The following is a 23388-nucleotide window of genomic DNA, read 5'->3' on the forward strand; positions in this document are numbered from 1 at the left end:
AAATTGGAAATAATCAAAATGCTCACTGATGGAAATCTATGTCAATAAATTCACATAATTATAAATACTGTGCAACAATTTTTAAAGAGGGAAAGCGCTTTATGTACTGATATGGAATGGTCTCCATGACACACTGGTAAGTGAAAAAGCAAAATGTAGAACATCATTCGTTGTTGTTATTATTGTTGTTTTTTAAAAAAAGGAAAAATAAGGAATTGCTTATATATGCACAGAATATCTGTAGAAGGGTCCACAACAACAAAGCAACATTGGTCAATAATAGATCACTGGGGAGTGGGAGTAGGAAGAAAACTTTTAACTGTATACCCCTCTCTACTCTTTGAATTTTAAACCCTGTGGATGTAATTACCTATCCAAAAATCCTATCCCATTGTAGTTTGGTTACAAACTACAAAAGTGCTTAAATATATTTTTAACATCTACACAGAGAGAGGATTTTTTTCAAATAAAAATATTTATTTTATATACATAGCTCTGCAATTTGCCTTTTTTTGACATTATGGTATATTATGGACATCTGCCTTTAGGCCCATATTTATAGAACTCATTCTTTTTAATATATAATATTCTATTGTGTAAATTAATCAAAATTTATTCAACCATTTCCCTTTTGATGAAAATTCAGGTATTTTCTTGGTTTTGGTTTTTGTTCAGTATGGGTTTTTTGACGTGAAAATAATTTTTCTTAGCTAAAATTAGAAGATATAAATATAAAGGTAAAATAATAAAAATATTGGAAGAAAATTATAACCTCAGCCTGAGGGTAACTTACTTAAACAATAAAGGAAACACAAATGACTTAGGAAAGAGAAGTGTATTGTATTTAACTACATACAAATGTAAATTTTCCTTATGGAAAAAAATAAAGTCAAGAGACAACGAAGTGAAACTGTTTAAAAAAAAAAGAAAAAATGGCAACAGGTTAATATCTCTAATATAGAGAAAGTTCCTAGAAGTTGATTTTTTTAAAAACATGCAAAGAATATGAACAGGCAATTCATAGAAGAGGAAATACTAATGACCAATAAATGTATGATGAGATCCTCACCCTCACTAGTCATAGTTTCGAAGGCAAAACAACAGTGAGGTCTAATTTTTCATCCATCAGATTGGCAAAAATGTAAAAGATAATAACCAGTATTGGCAAGTTCATGAAGAAATGTACATTAAATATTCTTGCTGAACATCTGAATCTCAACCATCTTTTCGGAGAGCAATCCGATAACATAGTAGAAAAAAATTTTAATGTTCATATTCTTTGACCCAGCAACCCAACTTAATTTAGGGGAAAAAAATCTGAAAATATAGCCTTTAGTGTCTCTCTATGCCTCTTCTCTCTTTCTCTCTTTTCCCCTATCTTCTCTCCAGTACACCTCATTTAATTAATTGTGTTACTTCCCAGTCAGCTGGACTGTCATGTCCAAGCCCTCCTCCACCTCCATTAGACTCTAGCCAACCGAGGCTACTGCCTGAATTAGGGAGATGGTCTTGGATCCCTGTAGGGCCTTGTCTAGGAGTTCCCCTTGTGCTTTCAGAAAAGTGAGGCCAAGGACATCAGCAGAGCCAACATCTGCTTCGAGTTCCTGGGGCTCTTGACAACATGCAGCACCTGGCAGAGGCTGCTTTGCCCTGGCCATTCTGCTGGCAATTGTGGAGAACAAGCTTGGTCGTGAGGACAGCCCATCCCAAGATCCCCAGAGCAGAGACAGCCATCAGGGAAAATCCTGAGCTCATGAGGGATGGATCCCATGATTTTTTTCTGGTGGGGAAGAAAAGGTCCCATTCTTCTTGACACTAATGAAAGGGTGAAAAATATAGTTTCTTTTTCTTTTTTGTTAGAACTAATACTATTGCCCTCCCCACCAGACATTCTGCCTCTGCTATATGTTGCAAAAAAGCCTGGTAATTTGGCCCTCAGGCTCTTACACACTATAAATTTATGAAATCCAGGTTTGACATCTGGATACTACAATATTTGTCAACTTTAGCAACCCACTTAACCACTCTGTGCCTCAGTTTAACTGTAAAATGGGAACAATAATACCTGTCACTAGGGCTATACCAAAGATTAGATGTATACAAAAGAAGTTCCAGTTGAAGAGTAGAAACAAAATATAAAGCAATTCTGAATTAATGAAGAACTGGGATTGCAGATCTCCCTCAGATACGGGTGTATCCTGTAGGCTACTCTTCTAAGAGGGTGGTATTTAATGTCTGTGGAGCAGCCCTCATCTCTGCCTCAACATTTATATGTGAGTGAATTTAGATTACCATGTATACACCCGACTTCCATGGCTAACACTTCTCTTCCTATTCCAGGATGAATGCACATCCTCAGCTCAACTTCCCAGGAGGGAAAGCAACTGTGTTGCTTAAAAAAGAAGAGGCTGAGGCGGGTATGGTGTTTTTGTGCAAGGACAAGTCTTGAGACTGTTCCCCTGAGACTAGCTTGGAGCAACTGAGACTTAAATTGGATCCTGGGAGAGATGGTATCAGTGAAATATCACCTCAGTTGGTGTTCACCATAAACCAAGCCATGGCATTGGACAGTGAGACCTACCAGCGGTGTGCCAGAAGCCAGAAGCTGGATATCTGCCTTCAGGGCCATTATTTCTCTGTTTGAGTCACAGGTGGTCTCCTGGTATCCCCAATGCCACCAGGTGGGACAGTAAGCAGGGTCAACAGCTAAAGACAGAAGTAGTTATTTCAGGTCCTGGATAGGCAGTCTCCTTGGAGAAGAGTCCTTCCCATTACTCAAATCCTTTTCCATCACTCCCATTGGCAAATGCTGCCTTTCCCTAAAGCATGGATACAAAGGTATCTCATTTTGTCTTTAATTTAAAAAATCCTTCTGAGGTAGCCATCCCATTTTTATTGACACAGACTGAATCACAGCAGGAAAAGCAACTTATCCAAAGCCACTCACTGAGCAGTGCCAGTAAAAGCAGAAAGGTCTGGAATTTAGGCCTCCCGATTCCCAATTCAGTCTCTTAGAGATGTGGCTATATTTCTAAATATAGGCACTGAGCCTTCAGGCTGGGAAAGAAAGGTGGATAAAATGGATAGTTGTCTTAAAGAGCATTTAGTCATAAGAAACAGAAACCCACTCAAATTGCCATAGATTAATGGGGGAAAAAATAATAAAGAAGAAGTATAGCTAGCCCTCATGAGTTCTGGTTTCTGGAATCAGAAACCAGAAAGCCAAAAGAACCCAAAACAGTCACTGTCTCCTCTCTGGGGCAGCAAGGCCTCCCATCTCTGCATATTTCCTCATTTTGTGCATGCTCCCCTGCTCTGTTACTACTTTGGCACAGCCTAAATATGGCCACTGCAGCCTCAGCTTTATGTATATGACTTCTTCATACTCCTAGACAATGGAGCAAGTCTTCAAAACTGAAAATTATGTTCTACTTAGAATTCTATACCCAAACTACCAATCAAACATGAGGAAAGAATGAAGACACTGTCAGACACACAGTGACTCCAAAAAAAAAAAAAATTGCCTTTCATATGACCTTTCTTAAGGAGCTACCAGAGGATGTGCTTCAGTAAAACAAGAAAGTGAATCGGTAGAGTGGATAAAATGGGATCCAGGAAACAAGAAATCTAACAGGGGGAGGGGATAAAGAAATTCTAGAATTAAAAAGGGCCAAAAAGGGCAGTTAGTCCTGAAGAAAGCAAAAGATACAGGACTCTGAAAGATCTCTAGGGGGTGAAAATGGAATTGACAGATCATCTCTCTGATGGCCCATGACAGATCTGACGAGGGATTAAAGATATGGATATGGAGGGCTTCCCTAGTGGCGCAGTGGTTGAGAATCTGCCTGCCAATGCAGGGGACACGGGTTTGAGCCCTGGTCTGGGAAGATCCCACATGCCGCGGAGCAACTAGGCCTGTGAGCCGCAACTACTGAGCCTGAGCGTCTGAAGCCTGTGCTCCGCAACAAAAGAGGCTGCGATAGTGAGAGGCCCGCGCACCGCGATGAAGAGTGGCCCCCGCTTGCCGCAACTAGAGAAAGCCCTCGCACAGAAACGAAGACCCAACACAGCCAAAAATAAAAAATAAATAAATACATTAAAAAAATAATAATAACACAGTTGTCTAACTTTCTTTTTAAAAAAAATTATGGATATGGAAAACTCTGCCTGTTTAAAAAAAGTTAAGGTGATCATCATCTCCAGGGAAAACACTAAATTTTACAAAAGGAAACATAATCATAGTACACAACTTGGCTCTGTAATAAGTAACATTTATGGAATCCAAATTATGTAAAAATTAACTAAAATTTATAATATAATGATTTTTTTTGAAAGATGCAGAGAAGGGTAGGGGTTAAGAGAACCATATCCTCATCTTCTATAACAGAAAATCAATAGATAACGTCTAAACTTTATCATCAAGAGTGGTAATATTAGCATTTTATGTAGGAATGTGGTAAAACACCTCAAAGAGTTGATAGTGGTTGTCTCTGAGAATAAAAAGACACTGCTATTACCTTTTATGAACTTTCAAATACTATCTTTTTGACTTTAAGAAAAATAGATGTAAATTACACCCACCCACCCCCAAATAAAAACCTGTCCCAGAGCCTTTTAACAAATGTTTTCAACATCACCTACGGTTAGTAGTTAATCCAAATTTTCTACTTCAGTCTAGGTTGATTTCTATTTTCTTCCTTGCTTCCTGGCGTCTTCCCATCTGACCTAACTAGCTTAGTGTTCAGCACTTCCATTCTCTTCCTTATCAAACTCTCATCTTTATTGGCTTCTGTGACTCTGTTTCCCCCTGGTTTTTCTACTTTTCTGGCTGTTCTTTTCTCTCCTTCTCTGCCTGTTTCCTCCTCCCACCTCTCAAACATGAAAATTCATTCCTCAACTCATTCCCCACTCCTTCAATCTTTTCTCTCTACTCTCTCTCCCAATTTCTGATCTACCCTCATGATTTAAACCTGCACCTCCTGGGACTTCCCTGGTGGTCCAGTGGTTAAGACTCCACGCTTCCAACGCAAGGGGCACGGGTTTGACCCTAGTTGGGGAACTAAGATTCTGTATGCTGCGTGGCGCAGCCCCCCAAAATTTAAAAATACAAAATAATAAAGTCTTGGCAACTCCCTGGTGGTCCAGTGGTTAGGACTCAGCGCTTTCACCAACGTGGGCCCGGGTCAAAAAATAAATAAAGTCTTTAAAAAAGAAAACCAAATCACTCAAAATCAAACCTATCCTCCTGAGACCATATTTCTGTTCATGATTCACAGTCAAAACCTCGGTTCCTCCTTTTTTCTCTTCCCCCATCCAGTCAGTTACTAACTACAACTAGTTCTTTCCCACATTCATTCCTTTCTTTCCAAAGGTGTTTTCCAGGTCTTCATCATCTCACACTTAAAATATTCCAATAGTCTCCTAAGTGGTAAGCCCCAGATCTCAAATCTGCCCATGTTTTACTCATCTTTATACCTCCCACACCTACCTCAGAGCCTGGCACTGAGCTATTGCCTAGTAAGTGGGTCCATCAACTAGATACTGTCTCTGCCTCTAATTCATACTGCCACCAGCCATCTTTCTAAAATGCTGATTTGTACATATACCACCCCAGAGTTTTAATGGCTTTTCACTGTCTATGTGACAGGGATTAGTTTAGCGTGGCACTGAAGGCGCTCTATAAAATTTCATTCTACTACTTATGTGAATACTCTGTTCCGGTGGATCTCACTAATGGAAACTCCTCTTTCATTCATCTAAACTTATTGATTGCGTATCCCAGGCACGCTGCTAAGTCTTGGAGAATAGAATGGGAGTACGACAAAGCCGCTGCTCCTTATAATCCAGTATTGATGTTCTCCTAATACACCTTAAGTATTTCTACTTGCGATGGTTCTCTCTAAGATAGAAAGCCTTTATCATCCTCTCAGCATATTTAAGTATTAGAGTCAGTAAATATGGATGCTCACCAAATGTGGAGATAAGGTTCCTTTCGGAACATGAAACTAATAAGACCAAACAGGTAACAGATAATATCAATAAGCAATGTCTACCATTTACTGAGTGTTTACTGCGTGCCAGGCATTGTGCTAAGTGATACATTATTTCATTTAATCTTCATGGCCTTTTGAGTTAGGTACTATTCTTGCCCTGTGACAATCAGGCTCAAAGGTAATTTGTGTAAGTTCACTCAGCTAGTAAATAATGGACAAAAATCCGTATCTATTACAAAACCCAAGATTTTATTTATTTTTAATTAATTTATTTATTTTTGGCTGTGTTGGGTCTTTGTTGCTGCACCCAGTCTTTCTCTAGTTGCCGCGAGAGGGGCTACTCTTCGTTGCAGTGCGCAGCTTCTCAGTGCGGTGGCTTCTCTTGTTGCGGAGCACAGGCACGCACGCGGGCTTCAGTAGTTGTGGCACGTGGGCTCAGTAGTTGTGGCTCACGGGCTCTAGAGTGCAGGCTCAGTAGTTGTGGTGCACGGGCTTAGTTGCTCCGTGGCATGTGGGATCTTCCCGGACCAGGGCTCGAACCCGTGTTCCCTGCATTTGCAGGCGGATTCTTAACCACTGCACCACCAGGGAAGCCCAAAACCCACGATTTTAACTTAGACTAAACTGCTTGACCCACTCCAGAAGATGGTTTTTAAGTGAGACTTGGAGACACCCAACTCCAAAGTAACTAAGCTATTTTAGCTGTCTCTCTGGCAAGACTTGAGTTCCTTCAAGGTAGGCCTATTTGCATCCCCACTGTGACACACATAGATTCTGTATTTATTTATTGCCACTTAAGTACGTCATCATCACCACCCACAAATGTTAAAAAATACTTATGTGGGCAACGGGTTATACTGAGAGGTATCCTTGGGGATCATAAAAAAGATGTCCTGAGATTATGCAAAAGGAGCTATTAGTAATTTCCAAAACTCTCTCCTGATCCATTGATTCTCTTCTGAACCAGAGAGTGAACTACACAGTAATGGGATTGAAACAGGACACCCCAAGTTTGGCCACAGTAAAGGTGCTCTCAGTTCAGGCTTCCTGCAAGAAAAGGTCTGGATGATGCTGGTCACCAGCCTGGTGGCCCTTCAAGGTATGTTCAGAAGAGCTTTTAGCACCCCAAGAAATGAGAGTGCTATACCTTTAACATCTTGATTACTCTCCAGGAGAAGGGTGGAAAGGAAGCCCAGAGTGGGACAGGGCAATGCTCCTTAGGCCCTGGCTGTCCACATGAAAACATCACACCAGTATGAGGGCAAAATTGGTCCAAAGGGACTAAAGACTTCATACTAACTAGGGGATGATAGATGAATCAGACTTTCATTGGGTAGGAGGTCACACCTATGAGGAAAGCAAGCCTATGGGAGAGGCAAGCAAATACAAATACCTCTACTTACTGGATGAACAGAGGGCTACAAGTTGAGGCAACAGATGTTTGGCTATAATGTGAAGATGAGCACGGCAAGAAACAGACTTGGTCTGGAGGTGGGTTTTAAACAATGCAGCTCTTCAGCAAAGGTTGATGGCCAGATTGAGTATATAAAACCCTTGTAGTTGAGTCCTCTGAGCATCATTTATCAATGTCCATTAGTTTTCCCTATTAGATAAAAAAGATATTGGAACTTGCAATTACACATTTGCATAATCAGTAACTGATGCAGGTTTTTGCCTCTCCTTGGCATTCTTAATTCCAAGCCTTATTTAGGCCTTCCTCAATTCAATAACAACCACTGTGCCACCAGAATGTAAGCTCTGTAAGTGCAGAAGCTTTGTCTTGTTTACCCCAACCAAAAACAGTACCAGGCACATAGCAGGCTCTTAACAGATTTGTTTAAAGAATTTGTATGACAGGTTAGGCTTTCCATATGGTGACTCTAACCTCATGCAATGCTTCCAGGTAAATATTCCCCAACTACTCACCAGCAAATGGGTATAAGGAGGTTAAATGTTGCCCCAGTGCATGGGAATTAATACAGGACCTTCTCACTCCAAAATCCGTGCTCTCAGTGATTATCTACTACATGCTAAGCACTTTCTCTCTCAACTCCATCACCACTCTCCCCATTCTGAGATTGCTTCCTCCCATTTCCAGAAACAGGACCACCTAACACTCCCTTATTCCAGCCCCTTAACTGCAAACTATCAAAGGAAAACAAAGACCACATCTGTGATCCTTGGCAAGCACCTGCCAAATGTAAGCCTACGCCAGTTTTCAGGGAGAAACTGGTGAATATCAAGCAGTCTGACCCTTCAGACATAATTCTTTATTGAATCTAAATCTTCTCAGATGGTTAGGCTATTTCATTGGCAAAATCAATTTTATTTCTTCATACATATTAAAAACTCTAAAGAGAAAAGGAGATTGGGTCTAGCCATACAACCTACTTTTGACTCCCAAGTTATGCGAGAGGAAAAAATCTCTAAGCTCTTTTCCCTTTTCTAGTCAGGTGAAGAGACTGAACTTTTGATAGGTCATTCCTTTTATCACTCTTCCCACCTCAAGACTCAGCAGAATTATGGAAGTGGTAGTGTTCAGTAGAACAAAAGTCCACCCATCTTGTCAGGACCAGAGAAATCATGTAGGTCAAGTCATCACGCTTACATGTGATGAAAATGAGGGAACTTTCCTGGATCTCTATGCCTCCCTCAGCTCATGAAACTAATTTCAATGAGTATCCCTGTCCTATCACTGTGCTAGCCACTCAGTGCTATACATGGAAAACCTACCTTGAACTTGTTGAGTGGCATCTATTTCTTCGATTGTCTTACCTTCCAGCAAGAAGAGATCAAAGGTTGGCTTCTTTCCCACTTGCATCAGGATCAGGTAGATTTCACAAGATCACAACTGCAACTTTAAGCAGTAGACACAACACATACAATACCTCCCCTTCTTTCCTTTTCCATTCCCTCTAGTCATAAGGGCCTATCAAACACACATCCCAGGATGAATTACATCAGGTATTTTGTTACTATTCTAAGTTTGTAGCATAAAACAAACTGTCCTTTTTCTTTCTACAGCTTTGTAAGCCTTGTGCCAGAAGAAACTTTAAAAAAAAAGTTATAGAGGGACTTCCCTGGTGGTCCAGTAGTTAAGACTTCGCCTTCTAATGCAGGGGGTGTGGGTTTGATCCCTGGTCAGGGAGCTAAGATCCCACATGCCTCGTGGCCAAAAAACCAAAACATAAAACAGAAGCAATATTGTAATAAATTCAATAAAGGCTTTAAAAACGGTCCACATGAAAAATAAAAAATCTTAAAAAAAAGTTATAGCAAGATAAATCTGACTCTCTTTAGCTTGGCATCTTTCACATTACAATATGAATAGAGAAGGAAATAACAGGGCACAGGGGAAGAGATGTTAAATATGCCAGGCATCTGGGGAATATAAGATGGGCAAATGAATGTGTTCCTTGACCTTCCCTCCTCACTGCCAGAGCATATCTAACTTTCTTCCTACCTCAGTCACCAGTAAATAAAAAAGCAGCTCTCACAAAAGCAGCTGGTGTACAGTTCTCACTCAAATATTGGGTAAGTGTGTTTTTGTACCCAAGAAGAACTTTTCCTCCCTCCCCTCCAACAAAGTAAAATAAACAAGTGAGTCAAATAAAATGAGAACACCAATGTTTTTGGAAGAAATTTTTATTTGACACTGTTAAGGGAAAAGAGAGGAAACAAGCAAAAGACAGGTAGGATAGGAGAGGAAGAGCACCAGACCCAGTAACTGACTTGGCAGAAAATGAGGAAACGAAGAGACCCTGGTGTTGAACGGCATCCACATAGCAGTGCTGGAGGAAGAGGAAGATTTGTGCAGACCAGGTGCACCACAGATCTTAACTGTCTAGCTTCAACTAAGTACTTGCCAACCTCTCTGGTCATTTCTCTCTTTTTTTAAGTAAATGTCAAAGCAATATCTGCAGCCTTTTCTTTTCTCTCTAAATTCATAAATCCTCTTGTCTCTTTGGACAGATAACCTCTTGTCTTAGTTAAGCAGAGAGGTGGGGGCAGGATATTCCTGCTAGGAGGAACTACATGAATAAAGAGGTAGAAACACAGACAATTTAACTGGGGCTAAATGGCAAGCCATCAAAGGGAAACAGACACCTTACCTGTGATCCTTGGCCAGGACCTGCCTAATGGGGGAGCTAAGGTTTGTGGGACCAGAGAGACAGAAGGCTGAAAGAGATGGGTAAGACCCTTATTAGTGATGGCCTTGAACCTCAAACTAAGGATTTTGGATTTTGTATCTTATGGAGGTAGAAACTCTAGGCATGGAGTCCAAAGATCTGGATTTAAATTCTGGCCCTGCAACGTACCAGCTACGTGTCCTTGGGCAAATGAAGTTTTGAGATGCTACTTATCTGTAAAATGCGGTATTTCCTACTCTGTCTTCTGTTTCCACAGGACTGCTCTGAGAATCAAATGAGATTCTGGATTTTAAACCCAGACCCACTTGAATTCTGACTCAGAAGTCTCCAAAGCTTTCTCCACTGTACTACACTCACCTTAATCTTTACCTGTTTTATGTGTTAGTTTTGTTTTTCTAACTAACTAAATTTTAAGCTCACATGAGTGGAGATGTCTTTTACTTTTCACTATTCAAAGACTCTTCTGAAACCACTCAATATTATACAATCACTGGAAGTCTCACACAGAAGCCATGTCCAACTACAGAAAAGGTTTTATCCATTGTGCTATTATGCTAATTATAGTCTACATAAAAAATCTGCAGAAAGGACACATGATTGCTGGCCAAGTTTATCAAGACATTCAAGAGCATTAGACTACTAGCGCTGACTTGAACTAAGCAGAATAAACAAAGCAACAGTAAGTCAAGGGTCCCACTTCTAAAGAATTTATTTTATTTATTCTGCTTATCTCAAGATGGTTAAACAAAAATTTGAAATACTTATATCTTGGCTTTCAAAGTGTATTGATACCACTGATTTCAAATAAGTCTATAAATTTCCATGCATGAATAGGTAGACTTCTGGACACACATCTTAATCTCAATCTATATGAGTGATTCACAACCCAAGGAATTTGAACCTCTGTGAGGCCATGTAGTTATTTTAAGAGGTCTATGTAAGCATTATCTCCAGTCTGAATAAATAATATATCTTACAAATACGTATATACTGTACTTCAACTGGATATAGATTCTGGTGTGACTAATAAAGACAAACTGATTTAAAAGCATTACTGAAATCATAGCAGCTTTTTGCTATGTGTTTTTTCCATCAAAAGATACTAAAAATACAACTATAATCCTGTTGGGAGCGACTCTAATAATTTGGGGACCTTAAAAATGGTACATCTTATTAGAAAAGGTAAAGAATCACAAGCCTACATCTCATGATTTACAGATATAAGTGTTTCAGGTGAAAGAGGAAAGGCAACATATAGATTCCACTTCTGTGGACACCATCTAAGTATAATCTGGCAAAACACAAAGTTTATATGTATAAAATTAGAGAGTTGAGTGCCTGTAATTCCACTTATCTGGCAGGTATGAGAGATCAAAACCTCTTAGTGTCCATTAGCTAAGACATTTTGATCCTGGAAAAGATCTCCAGTTGTACACATTGTATTCTACACATTCCATTTTAAACCCATGGCGCAGACCTGGGGTTCCCAGCCTGAGTGCTGAGATGCTGACATTACTGCAAGCTACAATTTCCCACCATAGGATAGACACCTGTGATACGTTTACCCCACCAAATCTTTCCCCCAACTCCCTACATCAGAACTTATGTTAGATTCATTTTGGAAACTCTCAGTAAGAGTTCTCTCTCCTGCTAGTACCCCCGCAAACTCCCAAATCTCCACTGGTTTATTCTTGTAAACAGCACCTTTATCTTCCCACCTCTCTACCACAGAGACCAAAGAGGGATTTTCCCTAACATCCAAATATCTATTCACCAGCCCTGTTCCTTCTCCTCCTAAAATCTGTTTTCCTTCACAGATGTCAGTGGCCTGCCTAGATGAGCTCTAACAACCAACTCTGAGGTACCCTTCACCTCCTAAAACCCCAGGGGTTGTTTTGTTGTTGTTTGAAACAGACAAACTATGATCCCCTCCTGATTAGTTTTTGTTAAGTCTGATATACCTGTATTCCTTGAGGAAATAGGACTTGGACACCAGGAAGAACGAAACTGAAGCATGCAGAAGTTCATGTGAGAAGTCAATTTGTCAACAATAACTTATCAAGAAAAATTTTTAAAAACAATAGATAACTGAGTCTGAGTTCAATTAATTATAATACAGAAACAAGAGATGATGAACACCCTTTCCTCAAAGCCATTTATCCTCAACCTTCAGAAATGACCAGACTTTTAGCTCCAGTGAATCCACTTGCCATACCACATAACGGGGGTGCCTGCCCAAGCTAACAGTGCCCTGTAACAGAGAACTACAGAAACACGTGGGTCTGAGGCACATACAATGAGAGAATCAGACTAAAGCTCCAGTCCTCTGCTGTACCCCTGCTCACTTTATCTACTTCAGTGCCCACCATATCCCTTCTTCCTCTAGAGTGAAATGTGCATATATGCATGTGTCTATGAATATATACATATACATATATATACACACACGCATATATACAAATGTGCAATACAAAGACATAAACAAGGAATTTTTCTCCTAATAACTATTTAATCCAACTGAGACTTGTTGCGGGGGGAAGAAACAAATTCTTGCCCCCAAATCTTCCTTCCACCTTGAGAACTAACTATTGGACCAGAAAGAGTATTGCTCAAGGAAAACATTTAACAAGCACTTGCTCAATTGTTATGCAGCAAATGCTGACAACTAAGGAAGCTATCTGGATACTTCAGGTTTCACAACTCTTCAGAGAACTGGCAATAGGAACTTTGCAGGAAAATTAATTTTTAAAACCAGGATTATTCCTTCTCTCTGTTGGAGATATCGGTTAAATGTTCACCACTCTGCCCTGCCCACCCAACTGCCCAGTTCTGTCCAGCCAGAATAACCCATCTGGAAACTACCCAAGAAGCAATAATCACTTGGAAGCCAGCAAGGAATTGCCCTACATAACCTCTCAACTTTCAGGTCCACCAATCTCTAGCAAGTCCCTCCTAATTATGTGCTAACATAGTTTTACTTCCTCTTTTATTTCAAATTATAATGAACAAAAGGAAGAATAAGAAAAAAAGACATTCATGAATAAGAAAACAATCTGTTTATCTATACATGGAACTCAAAGGGTAGGCCATTTAGTACACTGTGTAAAGGCCTCAAGTCTAAGGGCCCAAGATTTGAAATGGCAACTTTTTTCTATTCTCTTTGATAATGAGGGAAAGCTGAATCATCTCTCCCTTGACTCCTAGTAAGGCTCCAGTTTCCTGAGTCTTTAAGCCTTCCAGCTGTAAAGGAATGAACACCTGAGAAGTCTGGGTTATGTAGTCCTCTGCCTTGGGAACTATATCAAACTGTGTTTAGCTCCATAATCATGTGAGCCAATTCCTTATAATAAATCTCTTTACACACACACACACCCCACACACACCCTCCCTTACTGGTTCTGTTTCTCTGGAGAACCCTGACTAATACACTACCTAAATTAACCTGGAAGTCTGAGATGCCTCCTATTCTAGGAAGAAACACTACAGATTCATTAAGTAGGAGGGGTCTCAGAAACAGCAAACAGATTTATGCACTCTGTCTAAAAGAACAAAGTGAAGAAAATTTCAGATAACTTAGAATGATGCTATTTGCTCTTCCGTATATTGAAAAGTTAAATCCCTGTCCAGCACTTTGTTTGCATCCTTTTGTAAAGCTACTCAGATTCTTTCTAGTTCTCTAGTGTTAAGTAAAAATACACCTGCCTGTTCTGGCATCTCCAGACACTAACAAGCAGACAAAAACTTCCAGACTGGCATCATTTTTCTGAGACAGCTGATATTGTTCCACTTGAAAACTACAATGTGCTCCAACTTCAGCCTAGCCCTTCTCCATCTAAGTAATGGCCATTAAATATTCACAGTATACCTCCCATGTCCCCTCAGCCTCATCACCCCTCACCATTCAAAACCAGTGTGTATTTCTGGGCTACATTTCAATAGCCATAGTAAATAGTTCACATTCTCCAAAGAAACGATCTCTGCAGAGGATAACATAAGGCATATGAGAAAACATCTTTTATTCTCTCTGGGCCCAACCTGAATCATACCTTATGGTCACAACTTTTAGAGGCAGGCTATTAAATTAAACTCTCCCACTTTCTCTCTTCCCTCTCTTACTCCTCTGTCCTCTACTAAATTACAAAGATTTCTCTAACCCCATCCCTCACCCCCAAAACCAGTGTACGACAGTCAACAAAAACCGAGGAAAGACTCCTAGCCAAGAGACTCACCAAAGAGCAGGCTTCTTGTTCTGATCATTCCGAACTAGGAAGGGCTGATATGACCATACCATTGTTGCCCCTCTGTCACCCGTTTTGGTGCACCAACAGTGGTTACATGTCCCCATCATTTATTTTTGAGACTTTGAAGTTCCAACAACATTCTTAATCTTCTTCATTTATTCAACTTTAAACACTTAAATGCGCCAAAGAGCATGTGCATGTGCATGGGACACTGTTAGGCTGAAAAAAGAAGGCCTACCTCTCCTAGGCCAAGTTGTTTGGACATGATCACAATAATCAGTATGACTCCAAGTACAGCCAGAACCAAGCAAACAGAAAGGTTTCAGAGATGATAAATGGGCTTAAAAAATTAAAATGGGACAACATAAAATCTCAATTCCTGAAGACCACTGAATTACAAAAAACAATGACTTAGCTGTAGAAGCAGTAATGAAGTAATTCTATTTCTGTGAGGGAAATTATTTTAAGATCCCCAGGATAAACAATGAGTTGGGGATCACTAAAAAACCTCAGAACCGAGAAAATTTCAAACATCTGTCTTTCTGTGCCTATATGCTGCCCAACCCATTCCCAAAAAGGAACCAGAATCAGATTCCTCCCAACATAAGACTCCTAAGACATGTCAGGTTGGTTTCTGCAGAAGCTGCATCTTGTGAAGTAGTCTTTAAAAATAAAAATGAGAAAACCAAAGATTTTAACAATGATAAGCCACTTTCTCCTTCCCACTGTAATTTTTCTTTGATTTGCTCTCTGAAGATTTAAGAAAAAAACAAGAATCATTAGTCTCAGATTCTTGAATTAATCTGATCTCACTTCGTGGCTAATGTGGCCAGAAGTAGATGCTTTTGTACAATTAAAACAGAAGGACTTTATATCAGCAGGACTTTAGGGCTCTGGTTTCACTGTATTTAGTGTAAAGTACACTAATGATAGGGTGGAGGTTGGAGAAAGAGGTGGAAACATCCATCACAAGGTAACATGACAGACAGCAGGACCTAGCTAGACTTTAAGGAACTGATTCTATTCTGGCAGGGGAAACCCACATAATTAAGTTTCGCACTTACAGAATTATCACTCTGAATTCAAGAATGAGAGGCATTTGGTTGTAGATACAATTCCATCTGTAGATACTAACTTTAAATTTAGAGAAGAAAAACACTCAATGAATGAATATTATGGGTTGGGGTTTCTTAGGTGATTCCTAAATTCACCTACGATTTTTTTGTTTTGATACAATTAACAGCTGTGATAAGAGGTCTACTATAGCCCTGGCTCAGAGGCGGTCTTTAGTTTCAGAAAGTCCATCGGTCATGTAGCTGGCTGTCACTGCTAAATCTGTTGCTTGCAGAGGGCCCAGAGGTCTGGGTTTGCTGAGTAGAGTCCTCACCATTTAAGCTCTTCCTACATACAGGACATGCGTCGTGCTGAAACAGAAAGATATCAGTCCACGTGAACAGCCTGACCTGAAGGCTGGAAGAACTAAACACTTAAGAAACCCTGAGAGTTAGCAGGTAGAAGAACAAAAAGGGCATGAATTCTTCTCACAGAGTGCACGCTGGGCTCCAAGTGTATCACCAGGACATCTCCCAAACAAAATTTCAACAGAACTGACAGAGAATTCTAGGCAGCAACTTAACAATAGCTAACACATATCACCAAGCAGAACTAACTAGAAACAATGACCTGAGATGGTCTAGAGCAGGGGTCAGCAAACTTTTCCTGTAAAGGAAAAGGTAGTAAATATTTTAGTCTTTGCAGGCCACACCACCTATGTTGCAACTACACAACTCTGCTGATGTATCACAAAAGTAGCCAGAGACAATTTGTAAACAAATGGGCATGGCTGTGTTCCAATAAAACTGCATTTACAAAAACAGGTGGCAGGCCACAGGGACCTGCAGGCTGTAGTCTGCTAACCCTTGGTCAGAGAAGTTCCAAACAGATTAATAATCTAAAACACAGTAATGGTGCTACTAGGAGTTAGCCAGGGACTAAAATCTGATCTGCTTGGCTCTCCATTAACTGTTTGGGTTTTTTTTTCGTTTTTTTGTCTGTTTTTTTTTAAATTTTTATTGGAGTATAGTTGCTTTACAATGTTATGTTAGTTTCTACTGTACAGCAAAGTGAATCAGCTACACGTATACATATATCCCCTTTTTTGGATTTCCTTCAAGTTTAGGTCACCGCAGAGCACCGAGTAGAGTTCCCTGTGCTATAGAGTAGGTTCTCATTAGTTATCTATTTTATACATAGTATCAATAGTGTATATATGTCAATCCCAATCTCCCAATTCATCCCACCCCTCCCTTTCCCCCTTGGTATCCTTACGTTTGTTCTCTGCATCTGTGCCTCTATCTTTGCTTTGTAAATAAGATCGTCTATACCAATTTTTTCAGATTCCACATATATGCGTTAATACACAATATTTGTTTTTCTCTTTCTGACTTACTTCACTCTGTGTGACAGACTCTAGGTCCATCCACGTCTCTACAAATGATCCAATTTCGTTCCTTTATATTGCTGAGTAATATTCCATTGTATATATGTACCAATTAACTGTTAACTACACCCTTACTGTGAACCATCCCCCCAAGAAGATATGACTGGCACAGCTGCCCCATCACAGATGAGAGCTGTCTGTACTTACCAGTTCTAACCACGGCACAATACAACTGCTGTGAAAGAAGTGGTTGCAGGGTAACTGCCGGACTTCCTCCTCAACTGTGTAATCCTCTTTGCATACTGGACATTCTAAACCCTTATCTGTTGGAGGAGGAAACGCCTTTTAAAATAAACAGGCAAAAAGAAGGAAGAAAAAAACTAGCCCAATGTCTTTAACAGCCAAAGGAATATACAAAGTAAAGACAAAGTGCACCCAAGGTGGAGGCAGATAGGAAGCATGAATTTTATTTCAAATTGGGGATAGAGGTGGTAGTAGACAGGGATATGAGAAGGAGGACTGATTAACGAGCCTGTTCCAATAAGGCCCAGACAGGAACTATATAAGGCCTACTTTTCAATGTAAAGAGTTGGAAGAACTGGGGCTTAGATTATCTTTTAAGTAAAACAGGAAAAACATCTTCCCAAGTGTGTGAAAGCCTTCTGGCAGTTTCTACTTAGGAAACACTGGCAATCTGTCCACCACAACCAAAGGACTCATCTCGGCAATCTTGGCAGTTCCCATTCAGTGTCTCAAGACACTTTTACCCTACTACTTTCTACATTACACATCCTATTTCTTCATGGTTACCCTAAAGCCTCTTTTACAAGTTGTTCATTAAAAGCTGTACCAGGAGATGGTGCTACAGAACTGCAAGGCCCAAGGGTAGCTCAGGCTCCAAGTCCAGAGACAGGAAGCCCTCTTCTCAGAGAAAATGGCTACAAACTGAACAGAGAATACCAGGCAGCAAATTCCAAGTTTCCCAAGTTTGGCTAATAATACCAGCTAGTCTATCTCTCCAGTAGCTGGGCTATGTATGTTACATGCTCCACAGTACTCAAGGCATTTGGAGTAAAATACCACCCAACAGATTCACTCCTTCCTCTCCATTCCCACCATCTGGCCCTAATTTTAGCTTTTACTTCTCATGTCTACTCTACTGTAACAGCCTCCCAGGTAACATCCGTGACCCCAGGCCTTCCAAATATATCCTATATTTTGCTACCAGCTAATTTTCCCTAATATCAGCTTCATAGCAATTCCCAGCTCATCTTCACTTGGATTCTCAGCTGGCACCTCAAAATCAACAAATTCAAAATTAAAAACATCACATCACCTCCTTACCCAAACCAGGGCTGGCTCACGATTCCCCCATCCCTGATGTCAGCACCACCTCTGTGGTTATAGAGTTGCAAAATCTTAGAATCATCTTTCACCGTTTCCCCTCCTTTATCCCATTATGCAATCAGTGATGAAAGCCTTTCTTCAAAATGATCTGAGTCCACCCTTTCCTTTCTGTTAGCATTGCCACCGTCACCTGAACCCCATCAGGATGCTGCAACAGCCCCTTAAATCTCTGTTTCTGCTTCCTCCCTCTTTCAATCTTTTTTTTTTTTTAATGATTGCTTTTTAAATTTATTTATTTATCTACTTTTGGCTGTGTTGGGCCTTTGTTGCTGCACGTGGGCTTTCTCTAGTTGCATTGAGTGGGGGCTACTCTTTGTTGTGATTCGTGGGCTTCTCCTTGTGGTGGCTTCTACTGTCGTGGAGCACGGGCTCTAGGCGCGCGCTTCAGTAGTTGCAGCATGCGGGCTCAGTAGTTGTGGCTCACAGGCTCTAGAGTGCAGGCTCAGTAGTTGTGGCACACGGGCTTAGTTGTTCCGCGGCATGTGGGATCTTCCTGGACCAGGGCTCGAACCCGTGGCCCCTGCACTGGCAGGTGGATTCTTAACCGCTGCGCCACCAGGGAAGTCCCTTCCCATCTATTTTAGACACTACCCTCCAAACTAATCTTCCCTAAAAACCACTTAAATTCCCTCATTCCTCCATTTGGGGACCTACAAAACTTACCTACTACCTAAACTATCCAGCCCTAACTACTCTGCCAGTTTCAGGGTCCTCTACAACAAGGCCCCACCCTTCCTATCCAGTCATACCTCCCACTACTCCCCAAATCAGGTTCTATTTCAGGTCTAATGAGGTTACACTCCTTACCTGATCCAGACACCATGTCCATGCTGACATTCTTCATTGGTTCATACTTTTCCATATATAGAATAATCTCTCTAAGATGGCCCATCCTGTCTTTAAAACCTTCTGACTCTAAACTGGAATTTATGGGGAAAGAAACTCCCAGTCCAAAATAATGTCCCTTATCACTAAGTTCTTTTAGTGCTTATAAATAAAATAATGTCTATGTCTAATGTACCTGAGTATAGGGTAGATGTAAAACAAATGCCTAGCCTCCCATTATTTCTCTTCCTTTTCTCCCAAAGTCAGTATGATCTGCTCAACCACTTCTTATAGTATTGTCTAATCATTTGGTAAGTTTTGCTTCCCCTACTAAGTTCTTCAAGAAATCAAGTCTTCTATACCTTTGTACCTCTTTATTTCCTGCATGGCATCTAGAAAACCAACATGGTAATTGCTCAGGAATTACCTGTTGACTAACCCTAATGATGGGGTAGGTACCTTCCATATCTGGCACCCAGGTATAAATTTTAGGAGTGCTACAGCTTCACTTGAAGATCTTTAGTATAGGAAATGGCTCAGATTCTGAACAGAGATAATAAGATGACAAAATATGTATGAAAATGAACCTACCAACTTGTTCCTGAGTTACTGTCACTGTTGGAAGAGATGTGATCTTTTCCTTGTCAGCTGGGGGAGGCCCTGTGTTTTCCAGTTGTCCTAAAAGCTACAAAAAAAGAAAAAAGAAAAAGAAGAAGAAGTGGTAGACATCTAACTATCCCCAGGGAGGGAGCCGTTCCAGCTGAGAACAGTGCAGATATTAAAAATGTTAGTTGCTCTTACTTCTGCAAGGCTATGAGAGGCTTGGGTTTGCCCTTTCCTGCTGCCAGAACACTCATAATTGCTTTACAATTTCAGAGTGACATTAGTATAAGCCCACAGACAGATCCATCATTGCAGGGCCCACCTCTGGGCATAAAGCAACTTTGGAGACAGCAAAAGGGCTATGATGTCACGAATAAAACTATAGCTTAACAAAACGTAATACTTAACCAGTTCAAAAACTTCATTTTGCTGAAAGGAAAAAAAGGGTGAGAGTATGGAAAATAGCACAAGGTAAGCCAAGAAATAGGTAAATTACTGCCTACAAGAAGACTTGGATATAAACAACATGCTTTCTATTCTCAGCAATCCACAAGGGAAATGAAAAACCAATTAAATTAAAATAAACATAAACAAGTGGAAGCAATTATACATGGCATGGGAATACCTTTTTCTCTGCTTCCTTCCCCTACTTTGTTCCACCTAGCAGAAATCCCTGCTTCAACATATGAGCAGACCCTTCTTGTTTGTGAAGTACTTGTTAATAGGATCCTCATAGGACTGAACAAGAGGCCAAAAATATAAAATAGTTTGTTACAGAAGTCTTTTCTTCCTTTGGAGTTGAAGCTATCTTCTAGAAAGTCCCTAGGACCAAGAAAGTACATGGATGCTGAGCTAAACCCATAAACCATCTATCCCTTTAGTAAAATGGAAACCCACAAGCTCAAACGATTAGGGAAAGCAGAGTGACTGCCGTTTCAGAAAGTAGCAGAAGGAAAGCAGGAAGCCTGTGGAACCATGAGACACACTGAACAGACACCCTCAAAAGGCAGCTCCTCACCTGAGTTACAATGGCATCAAGCCCTGTCTGACCCCAGGCATAGTCCCCAGGGTTGGAGTGCAGCATCCCGCTCCTATACATGAGATGAGACACAGAGTATTAGATGGAGTGACCAGGCTCCGCCTTACACCACAGAAAGACTGGCAGAGGAATCCTGTTCTCTCTCAGAGCTGGAAAGTCACCAGTTCTCTAGAATCAAGTGGCAAAGAATTTCTCAATAATTTCAAGGTCAAACAGATTATCCAGAGGCAGTCTCTCATTCTCTAGGAATTTTTGCTTAACTGTATAGAACATAAAATGTGAAGCTACCTAAAATACCACATGACAAACCAGAGCAAAAAGAGTGACTCATTGCCTGTTGGTTAAGAAAAGTTTGTCTTCTCTGTGCCCATTTAACGCAAACATAGATGGAGCTGCTTTTTAAGGAGAGTTTTCCCTTCGTGATCAGCGAAAATCGACAGCAGACTTCCCTCATTCTAAGACTCGGCCTGTGGTCATGGACAATGAGGAGCTTTCACGTAGAGAAGCAGCCACAGCAGTGTCTCTGAATCACAACTTAGAGGAGTCACAAAAGGGACTTGGCAGCACCTCTTTCTGGAGCTGTTGGTGTACTAGCCTGGATGACAGATACCCAGACTCTTTGGCTGGAAAATAGGGTAACTGTGTGGAAGGACTGAGGTCCCTTTGAGCAAAGAAGCCTTCTGGGGCAGAAGTGGCAAATAACTGTCCAGACAAGAGGAAATTCCATCTTTAACCCGTACTGTACGTGTCACTCTGATACTCTTATTTCTTCTGAAAAACCTTCTTACTTTAAAAAAAAGGAAGTTAAGCAGTATCTTTTCAATTTCAGAAATTCTTAAGGAATAAAATCTTCCCATATGATCTAAAGGAGAAACACACAAATCAGATACCAAGCCTGGTAGGGACCATCTCATTCCCCACCTCAACACAACCCTCACACCTGAATATGAATGGAATCAGACACACCCAGTACCCAGACATCCTGTGGGGCCAGGATAACCCTCATGAGCCTGAATTATAAAGAATAAGTTCTGATTAAGTTTGGGCTCAGCAGACAATGGCAGTCTTTAACAGCCTGCCAATTACACCTATATACTCACCTATGCAGCTCTTTCTTTCTCACTATGGCACAGATACTACCATACTTAAAATGACGCTACTGCAGGACAGTAAGACAGAAGGCAATTAGTTACTTACCAAGAAAATGGGGATCCAGGAATGAATCCTGCAATGATCTGCTGTAGTACTCTGTTGAAGGAAAAAAATTAGATAAGACAACAGACTAATGAAAGTACTCTATAGATATCCATGGCTGACTAATCACCAACTCCTTCCCCAAAACACAATGGCTTTTCACTGACTATTATACAATAGAGAGCACCAGAAATCAGTCCACTACATGGTACAGTGCTGCTTTGCTACTATGGCTGTCTTCCTGAGCTCTGCTACTTTATGTATTAATAGATTTTTATGAATTAAGCTGGAAAGGAATCTGATTGTATGGTTAGTTTTCAAACTATGATTCTTGGATCCTTGGCAGCCAAATAAGAGGCTGAATGGGATGCTAAGCCAGGGAGATTCTGGACCCACCTCCCTACAACAAGGGTAGTTCCATTTTTATGTGTTATGCACATTGTGCAAGATACTATTTAAAGGGCCCTTTTTTAAAAGTTCAACAATAGCTAACTATACTATGTGTTTGTTTTAAAATATGTTCACAAGTTACTTTATACTCCTCCTTTAGGTGTAGGTTGGACTTAATGACTTACTTTTTTTTTTGAGGTACAACTGACATATAACATTATATGGTTTTTTTTCAGGTGTACAACACAATGATTTGATGTTTGTATATAATGCAAAGGATCATCACAATAAGACTAATTAACATTCATTACCATACATAGTTATAAAATTTTACTTTCTTGTGATGAGAACTTCTAAGATCTACTCTCTTAGCAACTTTCAAATATGCAATACAGTATTAAAATGATAATACTGTAATGAACTATAGTATCTCACTGTGGGTTTGATGTGCATTTCCCTGATGATACAGTCACCATGCTATACATTATATCCCCATTATTTATTTTATAACTGAAAATCTGTCCCTTTTGACCTCTTTCACCCATTTCACCCATCCCCCAACCCCTGCCTCTGGCAACTCACCAATCTATTCTCTGTATCTGTGAACTCGGTTACTGAATTCTTTTTTTAGATTCCACATATAAGATCATACAGTATTTGTCTTTCTCTTTGTCTCATTTATTTCACTTAGCATAATGCCCTCAAGGTCCATCTACGTTGTTGCAAATGGCAAGATTTCATTCTTTCTCACGGCTGAATAACATTCCACTGTATATATGTACCACAATTTCTTCATCCATTCATCCATCAGTGGACCCTTAGGTTGTTTCCATGTCTTGGCTACGGTAAACAATGCTGCAATGAACAGGGGATGCATATATCTTTTCAAATTTGTGTTTTTGTTTTCTTCAGATGAATACCCAGAAGTGGAATTGCTGGATCATAAGGTAGTTCTATTTTTAATTTTTTGAGGAACCTCCATATTGTTTTCCATAGTGGCTACACCAATTTACATTCCCACCAACAGTGTACAAGGGTTCATTCCCTTTTCTCCACATCCTCATCAACACTTGTTATTTCTTGCGTTTTTGGTAATAGCCATTCT

The 23388-nt window shown here is 40.3% G+C and overlaps 2 protein-coding genes across 3 annotated transcripts in view; one reads left to right on the forward strand and one right to left on the reverse strand.

Annotated features, from left to right (window-relative positions):
* The window catches only part of CD160 (CD160 molecule), a 38396-nt gene extending 31242 nt beyond the window's left edge, over positions 1–7154 (forward strand). Inside the window, 4 exon segments of the mRNA XM_059920300.1 lie at positions 1628–1690; positions 2341–2376; positions 2379–2638; positions 6963–7154. Of these exon segments, the coding sequence (XP_059776283.1) occupies positions 1628–1690; positions 2341–2376; positions 2379–2638; positions 6963–7154 (551 nt within the window).
* A 6982-nt stretch (positions 7155–14136) lies between these two features.
* The window catches only part of RNF115 (ring finger protein 115), a 59345-nt gene continuing 50093 nt past the window's right edge, over positions 14137–23388 (reverse strand). For both annotated transcript variants that reach the window (XM_059929470.1, XM_059929478.1), the window contains 5 exons: positions 21897–21947; positions 20679–20751; positions 19649–19742; positions 17033–17148; positions 14137–15809 (listed from right to left, as the gene is read on the reverse strand). In XM_059929470.1, coding sequence (XP_059785453.1) covers positions 15678–15809; positions 17033–17148; positions 19649–19742; positions 20679–20751; positions 21897–21947 — 466 coding nt within the window. In that variant the 3' untranslated portion in view covers positions 14137–15677. The remainder of the gene's footprint in view (positions 15810–17032; positions 17149–19648; positions 19743–20678; positions 20752–21896; positions 21948–23388) is intronic.

Source organism: Balaenoptera ricei, chromosome 1 (assembly GCF_028023285.1).
Source record: "Balaenoptera ricei isolate mBalRic1 chromosome 1, mBalRic1.hap2, whole genome shotgun sequence".
NCBI lineage: Eukaryota > Metazoa > Chordata > Mammalia > Artiodactyla > Balaenopteridae > Balaenoptera > Balaenoptera ricei.